We start from the raw sequence: 18,744 nt of genomic DNA, 5'->3' as shown, positions 1-18,744 counted from the left end.
TTTTTATTTTCTTTTTTTTTTTCACCGGTACACGTACGAAGTCTCCTTCGCCGGTCGAGGTTCTTTTAATTTTATTTCTCTTCAAATCCAATCTCGATATCGTGTTCCGAAATAGATCGGAACGACAATTCCTGGTAGAGTCTGGCCTAGCCGGCGACTTCACCACCCGTAAAATCGTGTAAATCCAAATTCCGATCCCCCCCCGTCTCGCATACTCCGTAGACACGAACGAATGCCTTTCGAACAACGGGCACGGACCGTGCCAGGGTAGCTGCCGTAACATGGACGGTGGCTACGAATGCACTTGCACCGAGATACCGGGTTACAAGTTGGCGTCGGACAATCACACTTGCGAAGATATCGACGAGTGTAAGAACGGCAACGCCGGCTGTTCGCACACTTGTCTCAACACCCCGGGGAGTGTCTTCTGTCTTTGTCCCGACGGATTCGTCCTCGCTGACGATTGGAAGACCTGCAACGGTGTGTTTCCACTATTCGTCACTCGTTCAGTATTATCGTCGAACAAACGATTTTCTTTTCTCTTTTATTGTTTTTTAATTTCATTCAGACATCAACGAATGCGAAAGCGAGCCACCCGTTTGTTCCGGCGAAGGGGAAGACTGTCAAAATACCCCTGGATCTTTCAAGTGCGTTACCCAGCCGAAAAAAATAACAAAAATCCTTCAGGACGAGGACTACGACGCCGAGGGCGACGACTACGATGGGGAATACGACGAGGAGGATGAGGAGGGGGTCACGGATATCCCGGAATACGGGGGATGTTCGGAGGGCTTTAAGAAAAATGAAAACGGGGAATGCACCGGTGCGTTGTCAATGATACACGTTAATTAGTGATTTAATATGAGGTCGCGCGTTACACGGAGGTCGACTTTTCCCATTTCCAGACATCGACGAGTGCGTAGAGGGTGACGAAGGTGAGCCTCACGGCTGCGAACATATTTGCGTAAACGAACCCGGCGGCTACTACTGTTCGTGCAAACCCGGTTACGAGATAGAGGACGACGGACAAACTTGCAAGGACGTGAACGAGTGTGGAAATGTACCTTCGCCCTGTTCTCACACCTGCGTCAACACCGAGGGGTCGTACGATTGCATCTGCCCTCCGGAATTCGATCTGCGGTCGGACAACAGAACCTGCGAACAGCGGGAAGACAACGAAGTCGCCGACGAAGAGAATTGCGAAAATAAGAAACCGCCGTGTTCTCATCAGTGCCGAGACACCGAACTGGGACCGAAATGCATCTGCGATTCGGGTTTCTCACTCAGCGAGGACGGACACACGTGCGATGATATCGACGAGTGTGAAACCCCCGGATTATGCTCGCACACGTGTCTTAATACGGAAGGCAGTTATCATTGCTCCTGCCCCGAAGGGATGATCAAATCTCAAGAAGATTCATCGAAATGTAGCGACGTAGACGAGTGTTCGACAAACGTTCATCGATGTTCGCACGGCTGTATCAACGAGTTGGGGAGCTACAAGTGCAATTGCTCGGCTGGTTACATTCTTGCCGAGGACAACAGAACTTGCAGAGACGTTGACGAATGTTTGGAAAAAAGTCACGGATGTTCGCACGACTGCGTCAACGCCGATGGCAGCTATTCGTGCTCATGTCCTCCAGGTTTGCGACTCAACGCGGATGGAAACACCTGCAGCGAAACGCCGAAGTCATGCGACGACGCGCGATGCGATGCATCGAAATGCGTAACCAACGAGGAAACTGGAAAATGCGATTGCCCGACGGGATTCACCCTGGGAAGGGATGGGGAGACGTGCGATGACGTGGACGAGTGCGAATCGGACGAGTACGATTGTTCCCACGATTGCGTGAACACCCCGGGAAGCTACAGATGCACTTGCCCGGACGGTTTGAAGCTTTTCGAGGACGGTTTGAACTGCGAAGACGGTTCGTGTCCGGAGGGGCTGCGTCAGGACGACAACGGCGAATGCCAGGACATAGACGAATGTCGAGAAGATGACCACGACTGTTCGCACGAGTGCGTGAATGAGAAGGGCACTTACCGCTGCGCCTGTCCGGATGGATTGACCTTGGGAGAAGACGAAGTTACTTGCGAACAGACGAACGCATGTCTGGGCGCGCCGTGTAGCCACGAATGCGTGCCGGACGGCAAAAACTACGAATGCAAATGTCCTGCCGGATACGAGTTGAAAGATGACGGCGTCGAGTGTCAGGATATAGACGAGTGCGCGGATCTGGAGATCCACGGATGTCTACACGGCTGCGTGAACACCCAGGGAGGGTACAATTGCACCTGTCCGTCTGGCTTTTACTCCCTCGACGAGGAAAAGTCTTGTCAGGACATAAACGAGTGCGAGGATCGAGATTTCAAACACGAATGCTCCCATACATGCGTGAACACCGTCGGGGGCTACAACTGCACCTGTCCACCTGGTTGGAAGCTTTCCCCGAATCATAGATCGTGCGATATTCACGATCCGTGTCTCAACGGTTCGCACGGATGTTCGCACGTTTGCGAACACGACGGCGGTGACATTCGTTGCGGATGTCCGGAAGGATTTGAACTCGGTGATGACGATAAGACCTGCGGTGATGTCGACGAGTGTACGGATGAAACGACGCACGGCTGCTCGCACCTTTGCATAAATTACGAAGGAGGATATCGATGCTCCTGTGAGTCCGGATTCACCCTGAGAACGGACAACAGGACATGCGAAGATGTCGACGAATGTCTTGGCGAACACGGCTGCTCGCACAGTTGCCTCAATGAAATTGGTCGGTTCAAATGCGTCTGTCCACCGGGTTATATGATTTCGGACAACGGGACCGACTGTGAAGACATCGACGAGTGCGTTCAGGAAATTAACGAGTGTTCGGACGATTGCGTAAACTCAGAAGGCAGCTACAGGTGTTCGTGTCCAGCTGGATTCACGCTTGGAATGGATCAACGAACTTGTCAGGACGTCGACGAGTGTTCGAACGCCGATCACGGCTGTTCGCACGAGTGCGAGAATTTCGAAGGAGGATACTCCTGCTACTGTCCGGACAGTCTGACCATCAGCGAGGACGACAAGACTTGCGTTGATTTGGACGAGTGCGCGATTGAACACAATTGCAGTCATACGTGTGTCAATGTATTCGCCGGGTACAATTGCACGTGTCCCGAAGGATACGAGTTACACGAAGATCAACGAACTTGTCGAAAGATTGATTTCTGTACTTCGGATCACGGATGTTCACACTCCTGCAGAAGTATCGTCAACGGTTTCGAGTGCGAGTGTCCTTCCGGTTACGAGTTGAGTACGGATAAAAAAACTTGCGACGACATCGACGAATGTCTCGATGGAAACGATATCGACAATCTATGTTCTCACGAGTGTTCGAACACCCCCGGATCCTACGTATGCGAATGTCCCGTCGGATATAAAATTGGAAATGATAAAAGAAATTGCGAGGATATAAACGAATGCGTCGTGAACAACGGCGGTTGTTCGCACCTTTGCGCCAATACTGACGGCGGGATGGAATGTGCATGCATGGATAATTATAGCCTTCTGGAAGACGACGGTAAGACCTGCGTGGAGGTGGACAAATGCTTTTTCGATAACGGAGGCTGCTCGCATTTCTGTCACTACGTGAACGGCACCGTTACCTGCTCGTGTCCCGAAGGTTTGAGTCTCCTACCGACCAACGACTCGATCTGCCACGAGAACGACAAGTGTTTGGCGAACAACGGCGGGTGTTCGGATATCTGCACTTTTCTTCACGGTTCGGTCACATGCTCCTGTTCCGATGGTTACCAATTATCAGAAAACGACGATACCGCCTGCGTCGACGTCGACGAGTGCGGAGAAAATCTGGACAATTGCACACACTTATGTGTCAACGTGGAGGGCGGTTTCGAATGCGAATGTAACCGAGGGTTTACCGTAAATGGAGATGACCCGGCGTTGTGCGACGACGTTGACGAGTGCGAAGAGGATAACGGTGGCTGCTGGCACCACTGCGTGAACACGGTGGGTTCGTTTTACTGTACTTGCAAATCGGGTTACAGTCTGGACCTCGACAATTTCACTTGTTCGTTAACGAACGGGTGCCACGAAAACAACGGGAACTGTTCCCACCATTGCCACAACAAGAACGGAGTTCCGGAATGCTCATGTTCGCCGGGGTTCAAGCTGGGCACCGACCAAAAATCATGCAATGACGTGGACGAATGCGAGGAGTTCGAAAACGACATATATTCCGGCTGCTCTCACAAATGTGTCAATATTCCGGGTGGTTATCATTGCGAATGTCCCGAGGGATACGTCCTGCTTCCGGAGGATAAGAAAACCTGCATCGACGTTGACGAGTGTCTTCACCAGAGTCACAACTGTTCGCACAATTGTTTAAACCTCCTAGGAAGCTACATATGCACTTGTTACGATGGACATTATCTGCACCAGGATAACGAAACGTGTTTGGACATCAACGAGTGTAACGATAACAATGGAGGATGTTCGAACAAATGCGTCAATACTGTTGGGAGTTACCACTGCGAGTGTCCCGACGGATTCGAACTGAAGGACGACGAAAAAGATTGCGAAGATATCGACGAGTGCAAGAACGGAATAGCTGTATGTTCTCACGAATGTATCAACCTTCCGGGTTCTTGGAAATGCATTTGTCCGGACGGTCATATTTTACTGACCAACGGAACCTGCGTCGATGTGGACGAATGCAAAATTGAAAACGGAGGATGTTCGCACGCCTGCTTCAATATTCCCGGCGGTGTCAGATGCAGTTGTCCGATAGGACTGGAACTGGAAGACGACGGAAAAATCTGTTCCGATATCGACGAGTGCCTGACGAACAACGGCGGGTGTTCGGACATCTGCACAAATCATGACGGCACTTTCAAATGCGGATGTTCGAAAGGATTTCACCTCGATCACGATTACAAAACTTGCATCGACACGAACGAATGCGAAACGAAAAATGGCGGTTGTTCGGACACCTGCGTAAATCGAAACGGAACGTATCACTGCCAATGTCCCATCGGTTTTCACCTGGCGACGGATGAAAAAACTTGCCGCGATACAAACGAGTGCGAACTCGACAACGGCGGATGTTCCCACGACTGTTTCAACACCCCGGGTTCATTTTACTGCGATTGTCCGACGGGATTGAATCTCCGCGGTAAAATTTGTCATTCGACGAATCCTTGCGACATCGGTAACGGAGGATGCGAGCAAATATGCGAAAGCGAAGACACCGGGGTGATATGTTCTTGTAGAAAAGGTTGGGCAATACACGCTGAAAATTCTTCTCGGTGCGTCGACGTCGACGAATGCGAGGCGAAGAGTCACGGATGCGATCAAATTTGCATCAATACTCTCGGATCGTACGAATGCAGGTGTGAGGATGGATTCTTGAAAATCAATAACACCTGTACCGGTAAGAACGGCAATCGTGGATTCCCCGTTTTTCGGATATTTAAATCATTTTTCGATCGCTTTTTTCCATTTTTTTTTTAGATATCGACGAATGTCTGAACGATGTTTGCGATAAAAATCGTTGCATAAATACGCTGGGAAGTTACCATTGCCAGTGCGACACGGGCTTCGAATTTCGCGGAGGTTCTTGCGTAGGTCAGTAGTAATTCTATCGAACGATTGACGTCTACACCGTCTTATAAATTACCCAATTCTCCATATCCAATTTTTGCCCCTTTCATTCAGACATCGACGAATGCGCCATGGGAGTACCGTGCAGGGGTCGTTGCGTAAACACAGAGGGATCTTATCGATGTGCTTGCGCCGTGGGTTTTCAATCTCTGGGAACTACATGCGTGGGTAAGACGCCGTTGAATATTTCAATGTACATGGGATTGCTCTTCTTCGGATAATCGTACAAACTTTTCCTTCCACCGATCGCACAGATATAAACGAGTGCGAGATAAACAACGGAGGCTGCCATCACGAATGCGTGAATACGATGGGATCGTACAAGTGCGCTTGTAAGCTCGGATACACCGTTAATTCCAGGTGGGCGAGGGAAGGGGGTTTTACATTTTAATTGCTCACCGGACGTAACTTAGATATGAAAAAATGTCGTTGCAGGGGCAATTCCCGTTGTCAGGATGTTAACGAGTGCTTGAACCAGAACGGTGGATGCAACGGAGACTGCGTTAATACACCTGGAAGTTTTTACTGCGCTTGCAGCGACGATTTGATATTAGATACAAACCAGAGAACGTGCGTACCGCGAGTATCGAGATGCCGAGCCATGGAGGTTCCGCGCAACGCCGAGGTGGGGTCGTAATTAAAGTTGGAAATATATATATATTTTTTAAAAAGGATTTCACGGTCCTCCGGTGTTATAATATCATTATAAATTTTTAGGTCAGATGTCCCGGTCACCCTTCCGGTGCTTTGGATTACCCGCAGGGGGCGAGGTGTCACGTAAGATGCAGACGAGGGTTTAAATTGGAGGGTCCGCACGTGAGGCATTGCACAGCTCACGGAAAATGGAACGGCAAAGAACCATCTTGTCAAAGTAAGTTTTCTCGAACCGGAAATAGTATTCAGCTATCTCGCGGGGAAATACCCGGGGCAGTCTACTCACGAAATAGATTTCCTGACTCTGATATATTTTTCTAAGATACTCGAGTTAACTCGCGACGCTATCTCCGGCAACGCGGAGACGTTGGAACTGCTGGTTCACTCGCAAAATGCTTGGGGTTAGCCGGTGTGAAATTAATATACGAAATTCAGTTGTGTATAAGAAAACAAGATTGTTTGCGTAATAGCCATCCCGTTTCGCGGTCGGCATCCAAACGTTTTCGGGAAGTTGAGTTAACGGGACGCCTTAACGAGCTATCCAGTCTTCCACCCCGCGTCCCTGCACTTCCAGGGATTTAACTCTGAAACTTTTTTTTACTTGTTTGTTTGTTTGTTTGTTTTTTTTTTTTTTCTCTGTTTCATTTCAAACCCCCGTGGCTTGTTTTCCCGCATTTTAAATTTATTCTTGGCACGTTCGATCGCGAGGCTAACCGCGTACTTGGTGTTTTGTTCGGTTAAACTAACGAGATTTTAGCACCCGGCCATATCGAATTCAAAATTTAATTCCACCATTGAATTCATTAGTTTCCGTATTCCGTGAAGGTACCGAGTAACAGAGAGCAAAAAAAATCGAGGACATTTTACAGACAACTCATGCGTACAGGACCTTTTTTTTTGACGAGCTTTTACGAAAATTGTTCCCTTCCATCGATTTTCACACCTTCGATAGATTTTCAATCCACTCGTGCCTCTGTATATCCGTGAAATTCAAGTGCGATGTCATATCCGAAGATACATAATCCCGGAGAACGTAATACCTGCGTACAAGTTTAATAAACGACTCATGTCACGCGTGCCTTTACGCCATACCTATCAAATAGGCGTAGTACAGTGACTAATGTTACCGGCGCGTGGATTGCTTTGGAAATAAATAAATGATAATGATAAAAAGTAATAATGAAGTATAAAGATAAACAAACCGGTGTTGTACGCCCAATACCTACGTACGAGTATATATACATATTTATTTAGGTACACATGTTATATCTTTTGAAAGAAATAACGCGTTATGTCCGGGTAACATTTGTCGCCCGTGTTTCAGGTATGCCTAGACCATTTATCAGGTGTCCGACCGACATCGACGTTGAACTACCTACGAGACAAAATACCGCGAGAGTATCGTTCCCCCAACCAAAGTCAAATATGGACTGGTGGCGGTAAGTAATTACACCCGGGGCTTAGTAACAGATAGACGTACGTAACGACCGAAAGAGCGCGGAGACTCCACAGCGTGCACGCACTTATCATCGAAAATAATCAGCAAAACCAACGGAATACGAATATTGTGTTTGTTTCAATTAAAATTGGATCTTTGAAATTCTGTTTGTGTTTCGAAAATTCAAACGAAAAACTGTTCAATTCGAATCGTTGTCGTTGATAAAAGCGGCGTTTTCACTTTTGGGCGGGTCGAGCATATCACTGCGGGGTTTTTAGTTATCGAAATTTCGATGAAACGAAGCGAGAAATCAGGTGCGTTTCTCATAGCCGCGGTCCAGATGGTAGGTTGTTATAATCGCTGGAGTGAGTTCTAATATAAGTTGTGATTACATTAACCGAGATGTTTCGAGTACAATGAGAATACCAGACGAGCTTATAAAGTCGAGTGAGATTGTCGGACTACGGATAGTCGTGTTTAACATCAATCACGGATAATCCCATTTGATAGCCATTTACATGCAAAGCGTGCATCAATCAAATCCATTTCATCCGCGTAGGAACGACCCGCGCGGTGGTCTTCCGATCAAATAACAGACGCGCGCGGTGACTCTTATTTTCCCCATTGTCGCAACATTTATTTTCCGATCTGATGTATTACGGGTACAGTACGAGGGGAAAGAGAAAACGAAAATCAAAAAAAAAAAAAAAAAAGAAAACAAAAACCGAACGTACGTTTTAAAAAATTCATACCCAAAGGAATATATATGCCGCGACATCCAACACCTGACAGTCCATATATATCATCTTCGAATTTAAAGTACGGTAACGGGGGTTTCATACAAATTGCATCTATCAAAGATAAATTATTATCCAACATCGGTAAACACGTATATATCCAAACACAATGTGGTCTTATTATTATACGCCGGCTCATTTTGAGGAGCAAAAGTGAAAGTGTATACCCCTATATCATCATCTGCGTATAGAGTATAAAGTAGTTACACGGGGTTTATATGTCGATAAATTTGAACACTTTTAAAACTAGCCGAATTTGATGAATTATCGTTGCTTAGATCCACTTGCGCCTAGGTAACGCATTAATTATAGTATTTAGGAATGTCAGTCCGTCGATAATTACAAGGTCCGATACAGCCGCCTCGGCGTGAGCTTGAAAAATATATTCTAAGCGCCCGTTACACGATATACTTATGGTATAACACCCGTTACGCAATACGCGGCAATTATTATCTTGTCAAAGAAAATCAGAAAGCGATTATTCAAAACTTCAAAACTTCTATTAAATGCACCAGAATACAAGTACGATACCGGAGAGATTTTTTTCTCTTCTTACTTTCAGATACATCGACGCGTCTCCTTCTTGGGGAAAAAATCTTCAAGGTGACCTTGGCCCTGGAACAACCGTCATTTCCTTCACCGCTTGGTCACCGGTAACCAACCACACGAGTACTTGCAGAGTCGTGATTCGTGTACGAGGTAGGTATTTTTTTTTTTTTTTTCATCGTTAATTTCCACGAGCGAATTAAAATAGCAAAATATTGGTCACTCTTTGCCAAAATTATACGCGTCATTTACCAAGGATTATTTTCAAAAATGAGGTGCAGGTTTTTTTTTTTTTTTTTAAAGGAGAAAAAACTTGATGGCATTTGTTGAATTTAAGGTTCACGCCAGGGGAGTTATAACTTTTCATTATAGGGTGCGGAAAAAGAAGGAGTCGTCGGCGGCGTATAAGGTGTATAGTTACAAACGGTGTGAGATGTCCTAAGCTCCACACGTGGCGCGAATGTAATTAGTTTTGTCGTGTACGTATATAAGTAGGAGAATATAACGCTAGCTAGTCGAGTTTCTAACCGTCTAGCGAGTATTTCCCTCTCTTCCACCCGGTTTCTTTGCCTCGCCATTTTCCCGGGGGAAGAAGAAGGGACAATTAAACGCGTAAATTAACTCTTTCCAACGATTTGTTATCCCGATGTAACCAACAGCTCGTTAGTATAAATGGACGTGTCTTGATTATATCGCCGTTTCAAACGCACAACCCTTATCACTTTTTATTCAAGGTTCGCACTTTCGCGTTGGCTTCGTGTAACGTTTTTTCTTTTTTTTTTTTTTTTCTTTCCTTTCTCTCATCTCGTCTTTCTTTCTTCTTTTCATTGAAATTTCTTTTCTCCCTCCGATCCTGCACCCCAAAAAAACTCGGATGGAGTTTTTCGAAGAGCACAGCTCGCGTGTACGATATACCTATACCGATGGTACGCCCGCCATCAACCCAAAGGAATTGAAGATCAACTTGGGAAAAGAGTTGTCAGAGACAACACGCGCGATGATACAGGCTTGCGGGAATCTCTAAAAGAGATATTATATCCAGTCAAAGTGCACGGTATACGTAAAATGTGCGAATGTGTCGTTTCATTCGGCTTCGTGTTCCACATCGCGTGTGGATACGTCTGTATACAGGGTGGGTTAAAATGAACGACGACGAGGGGGTGAGTCGCGTAACGTCGATGAGTTTATCTTGCTTCCGATTACCGAATGTTAGAGGAAAAATCATCAAAGTCAACGAAACGAAACGATTCGATTCGATGGAAAAAAGAAGTTCTCTTCGTTTCGGCAGCGACTTCCGTAAATTTTTTTTTTCCATTCTGCTTGAATTTTCCTGAAAACGGACGACGAGTATAGATTCTTCAAACAATGTCCGTCTACGGAAAGATTTCAGATTCCTCTCAGGGTTTCGAGAAAAAAAAAAAACAAAATGTTTGCTCTCATTTTAAAATGTATCATCTTCTTCTCGAGCCACCTTGTGTACAGAACGCACACATTCTCGAAGAAAGCCTTGTTTTTAGCCATCGAAAATGTCGGCAGATGTTTCGAGATTATGTGAAAAGTTTTTCTCCGTATTTCTGCAGACGATATAAAACGCGTGTAACTTCCAGGATATTCAGATCCCACTATCGATAAAAATGAATAGAGGAAAAACGACGTACGCAGAGTTTTATAAAAAAAAGCGGGTGTAACGCAAATATATTCGCCAGTTGAAATTATTTCTATACATCCAATGAGTTGAGAGATCAAAATTCTTGTGACCTATTAGAAACGAATCCCGTCAGGGCATTTACGTTACACGCAAGATTTATCCAACACTAACGTATGGTTGGATGTGTTACGTTCGCTTCGAATATGAAATGACATGATCCTATTGGAATTCGGCACGTGTACGTAGTACGTACGTACGTACATACGACTACCGAGACTCATTGACCGAAATAGGACGGAATAGTACGCGCATTTATACGCGTAACGTATTATAAACCGGGGCTCAAAACCTAACTCCGCTCGCAATACCTATGTGCGTGCGTTATGTGCCTACGCTGTGCGTAATCGTATACGTGTACGTACATATGTAAACTTGTGTGTATGAATGATCTGTATAATTTCAAACGCACGTGTATGTAGATATATGTAATGTTACACATAACGAAGATACGTGCCCTCCATACGTTAATGAAGCTGCCTAACTTGCCACGGTATTTGATACTTTATAATCTCTTATCAGATTTGAGAACTTTTCACGTATCAACTTGAAAAGAAAATATGTATATGTTTGGAATTCTAAAAATGACGAGCTCGAAAATGAGTAAAATTGTACTCGAGTATGGAATATTGAAATTTCAATTATGAATTGATAATCGATTGGTCGCGACATGTAAATTGTCAAAACCTGATAAGAATATATCGATTACGGAGAAAGTATATAATATAAGCGAGAAATCTCTGCAGCGAAAATGCGGATATTCGTTAATTAGAACACGGAATAATTAGAAACGGACTGCAGTACTTACACCGCGTACGAATATTATACGAGAATTTGTGTAATCGCGACAAAGGTTGATTACTCCCTCAGACCGACTGAATTCGTTTTGTAACGATACCGATCACACAACGAAGATAATACGAAATTGGCCTAATTAATGTCACCGTTTCGATTTTCGCACGGATATTATAACGTCTCATACTTTCAGATACGGAAAGTCCGAGAATGTTCGGTTGCCCGAAGTCTTTCGAAGTTCGTTTGAATCCAGGAGAAAAGTACCGAACAATTTTTTGGTCCGAACCCGAGTTCACGGATAACGTGAAAGTCGAACAGGTCTACAAGTCCAAAGTGAGTCGAAAGAGCGTTTGAAAATTCGCCACACCTCTGGGTGAAATATTTTCATTCCCTTGTTCGGTTTTTTCGCGATTGACCAGAAAAAAAAAAAAAAAAATTATGATCCATCAGGAACCAGGCGATGTGCTGTACGCCGGAACCCACAACGTTCGCTACACCGCATCGGATGCTGCTGGAAACCGAGCGGATTGTCATTTCTCCGTAACTATTCTGGGTATGAATGGGAGGAATTAATTTCTTTTCTCATATTCAAACCTCCGATCATTCCATTATACTTTTTCCCCCCGGTGATTTTTTTTTTTTCTTTTCCAGAAGCTGAAAACCGCAGGGAACAACCGGTGAGTGAACAAATGAAATCATAATTTTAAGGCTCGGCTACCTTGCGCGTCCTCCGTAAACGACGCGCATAATTAATGCAGATCGAACGAGAGCGAGGAAAGACTCGCCGGGAGTTGTGCGATATGACCGATAACGTCGCCATTGATAAATAATCTTTTTTTTTCGCCCGGGAGAACTCGAATCACGGCTTTTTGGACGTCCGTAATTTTTCGATCGCGTATCGTTCGTATCCGATTGGGTATATCGGGCCGACCCGTCCAGTCACGGCGTTACAAGCGTGTTAATTATGCGTGAAGCATGGATCGAATTCTGACGCCTGAAATAGTCATACGGTACGAAGTATATTGACGAGTAAAAGGTCAACATCGCACTTCGTGGAATGGGTTAGAACGGCAGCCGAACAACGTCTATCGCAAGGTCCGAGTGCCAGAACGGGCACCGGCGTTCAAATCTATCGACGCATCGAGATTCTCACTGAGAGATAATTCGAAAACGTGCTGAGAGCAAACGAGAGATCCATTCGTCACGGAGAGATCATTTTGTCGAAACAAAACCGAGCTACTAAATCCTCGCATTATTTCACCTCATTGGATTCATCCATAAATATCACAAAGCATTTTTAAACGTCGTATTTCTCACCTCGAAATATCGCCGGTTACATCGCGATCCCCCCCAATAATTTATCTCTCCAATTTTCCTATCGAACTTTTCAAATCTGATTCTCAGTACGAACGTACGCTTCAAATAATAAACGGCTTCACCGATTCGCAGTAACGTGGGAAAAAATCGATCGAAGTTTTTTTTTTTTTTTTTTTTTCTCTAAAGCCCGACAAATATTGCCATACAGTAATGAACGAAGTCTGTTAAATTTTTCAGCAGAGAACGACTTACAGAAAAATGCTCATGTGTCCTGGTAAAGCTCCCCAAGTGCTTCCGGCCACTTCGTACATGGTAAGTGGTGCAAAACTGACCCTCGGAGAAGTCTGCGAATGAGACGATCCTCCGGACTCTCGACGGAAAAAAATGTGGCTACTCGCGACAAAATCGATGGCTGATAGACGCCCCTTTTCGTACGATGTTTCAGTGGCAGGTCCCTCCTGGATGTTACATGAGGTACACCAAGGTGTTTTCGGGGTCTTACACCTTCCAGCATTATCACACCCTACAGGATAACGGATACCAGAACGCCAGGGCTGCTTATCATCAGGTTCATCCTGTCCAAGTTATTCGGCGAACTCAGAATCCGAACTACGGATACGTCGATTGTAAGTGTACGTGTTGCCTGATCCATGTTGTTATCACTAACGCACGTTAAACTAATGAAGCTTCTTTCGAGGTTTGAAAAAAAAAAAAAGTAATCTGTCAATAATATAGTATACGATAAGTGCACGTCGAAATCTGACCCCTTTACTAATCACCGTCGATCGATATCGAATGACGCGATGGATTGACATGGCTGCGAGTGAAATCGCGCAGTTATTACGGGAATTCCACCGTCCATTGTTTTTCGGATAAAATTACGTACGTACGATGCACGAGTACGAATTTGTTGGATGAAAAATATTTCGGACGTTTGTACGTTGAATAGAAAAAAGTAAATAAATTTATCGGTCGTTGTAACGTTTGCGTTGATCGATGCGTATAATATGCGGCAGCCGTTCGTTGACTCTGAAGTTAAAGCGGAAGGAAGAGGTTGAAGAAATAAATTCGAAGTTATGCTGAACATAGGAGCGCCAGCTCAATTGATTCTAACCTTGCGGTCCGTGCCACCGTTTGTCGTGGAAAGCGTTTTTGCCCTCGCACTAACGGTCCTCTTAGCCCTACCGTTGATAGCACAGATACAAATATTTTTCGTAAGTTGAAACGTCGAATTTGAGAAATGAATTTTTTTCAAATTCTTCCTCGTATTCACACGTTAGGATGAGACGCTGAAAACGCGAGAATTGATCCCGCCAAATGACGATATTCCGGATGACAAAACGCGAGCCAAAGCCCCCCTGGTAGTGATGCATTATCCGGTGCCTGTCCGCTTCGGAATCGATTCGAGCTCCGGTTCTGCGATAGACGTGTATTCCCTGAGAACGACGTACTCCACGCCGGCACTCAGTCCGAGGAAGGGAACTCGAAATCCCGCGGCTCCGGGACCGAACGACGGAAGAAAACAGCTAAAACCACCCGAACATTCGTCTACCTACGTTGCCACTAACAAAGAACTTTCGATAGTCGATATTTCTTCGTTTAACTACAGCGCGTACCGTCACAAACTCGTTGAATCAGCACTGAGGAAAATCTACGGGAATAATTATCCGCCGGGAGACGTTGTACTAAATTCCATAGAACTTAACGCGATCGATTCGTCCTCGGTAGAAACGGATCTCGAGGTCAAATACAACGGCAGTTTCTTCGACTTTCTCCAAGACTGGGAAAGAGCACATCCGAAGAGCAAACCGGAGATGGAGTATCTCCACCCCTTGGATCTGTTCGTTCCGAAAACGAGCGAGAAACCAATTACCAGCGATAAGCATACCGAGACCCTCCTCAGCACGGATGATGACGAATTTTCGGATCGTTCGACCCTTCCGGCGAGCCGTCCGGTCACGAGGAGACGTCCGAACAGTCGCTCGCTTTCGAACGCCTCTTCCCGTTCGCCGCTGAGTCGCGTTTCCTCGAAAACACCCTCGGTTCGACCGGTTTATTGCGGCGCCAGTTCGCGAAGTTTGTCGTCCGAAAGTGCGAAAAGAATTTCCTCCGGCGCCCTCCAACGATCGGACGATGCCAATTTCAGAGTGGAAGTCAAGGGAAAAGCGAACCCCCCGAAGATCGGGCATCCCGATCGTCCGGGAACGCCCGATTCCTGTATGGAGCCGATACCGAAGAAGTTCAAAGTTTCGAAGAGGCCTCACACCGCGCCGAATAACCGTCAGCCGAGAACAGTCGTCGAGCACAAGGACGAAAGTGAAGAGGAGAAGGCGGGCGTACCCGAGATTCCTCCACCTCGGACGATCGATCGAGTCCTCGTCGAGGAGAATCCGATCTCCGCGAAACCTACGCAGGTCTCGATGATTCCGAGACCGAGAACGAGCAACAAGTCGAGGCAGCCGGAAATCGAGGAGAGGACGATCGTCGACGGGCGAGCGGATGGTCCGAAGCGTTCGGTGACGGGAAAAGTGAAAAATCTCGAGAGTCGGAACTGCGTTGGATCGAGGAGATGCGGCAGCACTCCTCCCTCGCGTACGGTCAGCCGCAATCCTTCGCCGATCGGGAGACCGAAAACCGCCAACGCCGCTCCGAGAGTCTCGAGATCCAAGCTACCGACCGCAGCCGCTACTCCCCGAAGGTATAAAAAATCTCAGGTTACCGAATCTCCTCCGAAATCGACGGCGGCGAATCGCGAGACTCCGACCGTTGAGAATACGACAAAGGAAGAATCGTCTCTGACTATAACGATAACGTCCCACGGTGGTTCTTCGCACTCGAGAAACGTGATGAGCGAGACTTCCAGTGGCTTGAATCAGAGTTTGGACAGTTCAAATTCGGCGAAATGTATTCTTCAGCTACCGGTTCTACCCTCGAGTCTCTCTTCGTGTTCTTTGATAGGTACGGGGCCCCGGGAGTCTCCCGTGAAAGAGACGAGAGATAAGTCGGAGTACGAAAACGTGACCGCGGAAAAAATCGCCGTACCTCGCCGAGGTGGAAATATGATGAGCAGAGGTGAATCAGATAGCAAGAAGATCAGCGGTAACAAACCGGCGATACAAAAACCGACGAGATCCCTCTCGTTTTCGACCGCCCGGCAACGGAGTTGCGGCAAAAAAATCGCCGAAGGTTTCAACGGAGTTCAGGAAGTTGATTCGCGTGTAAATTTTGCCTCGGAAAATCCGTTGCGTCGCAAAGACCGCGAATCGAGTCTCGAGGGTTCGGCGAACGTCGGGGAGAAGCTTTCGATCCAACGAACGCGAATTCCGAGCCCAATACCACCCGGGTACAAAGTCGGAACCTCGCATACCTCGTCAGAGTCCAGAACATCGAAACAATCCGCGAACTCGAAGATCGCCGGGAGTCCGGAGAGGCTGAAAAATCAAGATTCGAAAATACCCGAGGCGTCGGGGACCCAGAAAGACCTTTCCGAGAGCGCGAAAAACGCCGAACTCGACAAAATTTCCAGGATGCTAAAAAACAAGACCAGACAACGCAGGGCCTCGCTATCGGATGCGGAGTACGAGAAACCGAAAATGCAAGAGGATCCCGGAGACCGGGTCGCGCAACCCGAAACGAAAGAAAGCGGCACTACCAGAGCTGAGTCAACGATTCAACGTAGCCTGCGAAACTACATAAAAAAACTAAAGATCGTATTATCCGACGAAAACAGTAACTTAGCCGCCGAAGAAATGGCGTCTATAAATCTGACCGACGCGATCCTTTCAGACATGAGATCAGTTCTCTGTTACTCGGAACTCAACAAGCTGGAGGGTCTTCTGAAGCTCGCGGAAAGATCCACCGTCGCGGAACGTAATCTACGCGAAAGAAAGAAAATTAAATGAATGTTGAAATTCTTTACCGTTTCAGTTACAGTCCCCCGTGTCAACTGTGATAGTCAAATTTAACGAAAAAAAAAATAATGAAAAATTTTCAAATAAAAAGTCGCATGTGTTTTGAGTAAAGCCCACATGACTGCTGTGCACCTCGATTTTTTTCGCAATTATTTTATGGGATGCGCGATGCGGTCGGAAGACTTTTATATATTCATAATCGAAGCGGTGAACTCATCGGATCGACGCGTTTTATCTAATGTCGATGTCTCGCTATTGATGATTCGCTGGTCTGTTTTTGCTCCGAGAATTGTAGTGTAGAAAAAGTTTTTACAGATGTGACGGTCTATCGACGCGAACGTGAGTTAATTATTCTTCTGTGGACCATCAAAGTTTTTTCTCATATTCTTTTTTTCAACGCGCATCTGTTCCTGCACACGAATTTTTGTTGTTTTTCGATTATTCTTTCACGTCAAAAAAAAATACCCAATTATACCGGTTGATGCTGAAACATGGTCACGCCTAATTCGAAAGAGCTAACAATTTCGCTTCCTTTTCCTTAAATTTTGTTTTTCAAACCACAGAAACGAAATTATCAAATCTGGCTCGACTTAGGTTGACGTCGGACGCAGTTTTCGTATCAGAAGAGCTTTGCATGGGTATTGAGAAAAGTTTTATTCAAATGCACGGACCACTTGTAATCCAGATATGAGCGATCCTTTATCGGAACAAACGATAAAAAATTCCGAGAGTTATCTTTTGAAAAATAATCAAAAAACCACCACTGTTTCATCATGAATATTTGATAGCGTAACGTTAACTTGACGACGGTTTTCAATTTCAAACTCCAATCTCCACTCCCTTTCGGGTCGAGATACTTATGAACTGTAATACGAGCTATAAAAGCACTTTTCTCTGTTCAATGTACACCGCCGGTAGAGGACCTCTTCCTTTTCTCCTTTTTTTTCCCCCGCTTTTTTCTTGTTACATTCATTCCATCGTCATTCCATCGACGCCATACTTAAAAAAAAAAAAAGAAATTCGAAATGTTAACGAATGGATTTCATACCTGCGTGATTTTCAGATCGCCAATCAAGACAACAACAACAACAACAACAGAATTATCAAATTCAACTGCAACAATTCCGTCAACTCCAACTACAACGGCAGCAGCGTTTGGAGGAACAGCAGCGGCAGCAGCAGCAGCAGCAGCAGTCGTACTATCATCGAAGTAATTCCGGATTCAAGCAGAAAAAGTACTCCGGAAGAGGTCACGTTGAAACCAGGATAATACCTCGTACCAAGTGTTGTTCGTAATAGATTCACGTTACGCTACAAATATAAGGCATTTCGTACGAAATTGACCAACGTATGGAATTACTTTTCACTATTTCCGATCAGATTTACTTAATTCTCCTACTCGTTCAGAAATTGGAATCATATTAAAATCAGATTGCAGATCATTTTCGATCGTATTCGGAAGTGGTGAACATTTTCCAGGATAATCGAACCGTAGCGTATCTTTTTTTTGGTCTCATTATGAAACAACCACGTTCGCGAAATAATGTCTCCTCCAATCAGATATAGTGAGGGAAAGATAATTATAATCGAATAATTAGCATGCGATGCCTCGTATACGATACATCCATATGAATATACATTCGTTATATCACATACTATATGATTGAAAATCCAGTGCAGCAGAATCAAAGTTCCTGGTCGAAAAATACATTAAACTATAGTATATAGTTTTAAAAAAAATTCGGAGTTGTCTGATAAAAATTCTTTTCTTTTTCCATCGCCATTAAAAGAAGAAAAAATTATTGATCGCAGCTTTATATATATATGATTATCGTAATTATAGATACGCGTATATTATATATATATATATTATCTTGTAATATATTTTATAGATACATTTTATACATTTA

General features: G+C 45.3%; 2 protein-coding genes across 7 annotated transcripts in view; both read left to right on the top strand.

Annotated features, from left to right (window-relative positions):
- Positions 1 to 18,686, top strand: part of LOC105685720 (fibrillin-2) — a 44,585-nt gene extending 25,899 nt beyond the window's left edge. For 2 of the 6 annotated variants that reach the window (XM_048650896.1, XM_048650895.1), the window contains exons 7-22: positions 223 to 480; positions 569 to 823; positions 906 to 5,441; positions 5,522 to 5,635; positions 5,726 to 5,839; positions 5,926 to 6,031; positions 6,107 to 6,296; positions 6,389 to 6,542; positions 7,650 to 7,764; positions 9,123 to 9,259; positions 11,800 to 11,939; positions 12,057 to 12,159; positions 12,258 to 12,283; positions 13,161 to 13,235; positions 13,369 to 13,555; positions 17,898 to 18,686. In XM_048650896.1, coding sequence (XP_048506853.1) covers positions 223 to 480; positions 569 to 823; positions 906 to 5,441; positions 5,522 to 5,635; positions 5,726 to 5,839; positions 5,926 to 6,031; positions 6,107 to 6,296; positions 6,389 to 6,542; positions 7,650 to 7,764; positions 9,123 to 9,259; positions 11,800 to 11,939; positions 12,057 to 12,159; positions 12,258 to 12,283; positions 13,161 to 13,235; positions 13,369 to 13,555; positions 17,898 to 18,130 — 6,743 coding nt within the window. In that variant the 3' untranslated portion in view covers positions 18,131 to 18,686. The remainder of the gene's footprint in view (positions 1 to 222; positions 481 to 568; positions 824 to 905; positions 5,442 to 5,521; positions 5,636 to 5,725; positions 5,840 to 5,925; positions 6,032 to 6,106; positions 6,297 to 6,388; positions 6,543 to 7,649; positions 7,765 to 9,122; positions 9,260 to 11,799; positions 11,940 to 12,056; positions 12,160 to 12,257; positions 12,284 to 13,160; positions 13,236 to 13,368; positions 13,556 to 17,897) is intronic. The other 4 variants (XM_048650901.1, XM_048650897.1, XM_048650898.1 and 1 more) reach the window with 4 other exon arrangements.
- Positions 14,188 to 17,853, top strand: LOC125499996. The gene has a single exon (XM_048650903.1). The coding sequence runs from the start codon at positions 14,291 to 14,293 to the stop codon at positions 16,823 to 16,825; it is 2,535 nt and encodes an 844-aa protein (XP_048506860.1). The 5' UTR covers positions 14,188 to 14,290; the 3' UTR covers positions 16,826 to 17,853.
- Positions 18,687 to 18,744: the final 58 nt, after the last annotated feature.

Source organism: Athalia rosae, chromosome 2 (assembly GCF_917208135.1).
Source record: "Athalia rosae chromosome 2, iyAthRosa1.1, whole genome shotgun sequence".
In the NCBI taxonomy this organism is placed as follows: Eukaryota; Metazoa; Arthropoda; class Insecta; order Hymenoptera; family Athaliidae; genus Athalia; species Athalia rosae.
This window is presented reverse-complemented; position numbering and strand designations above follow the sequence as displayed.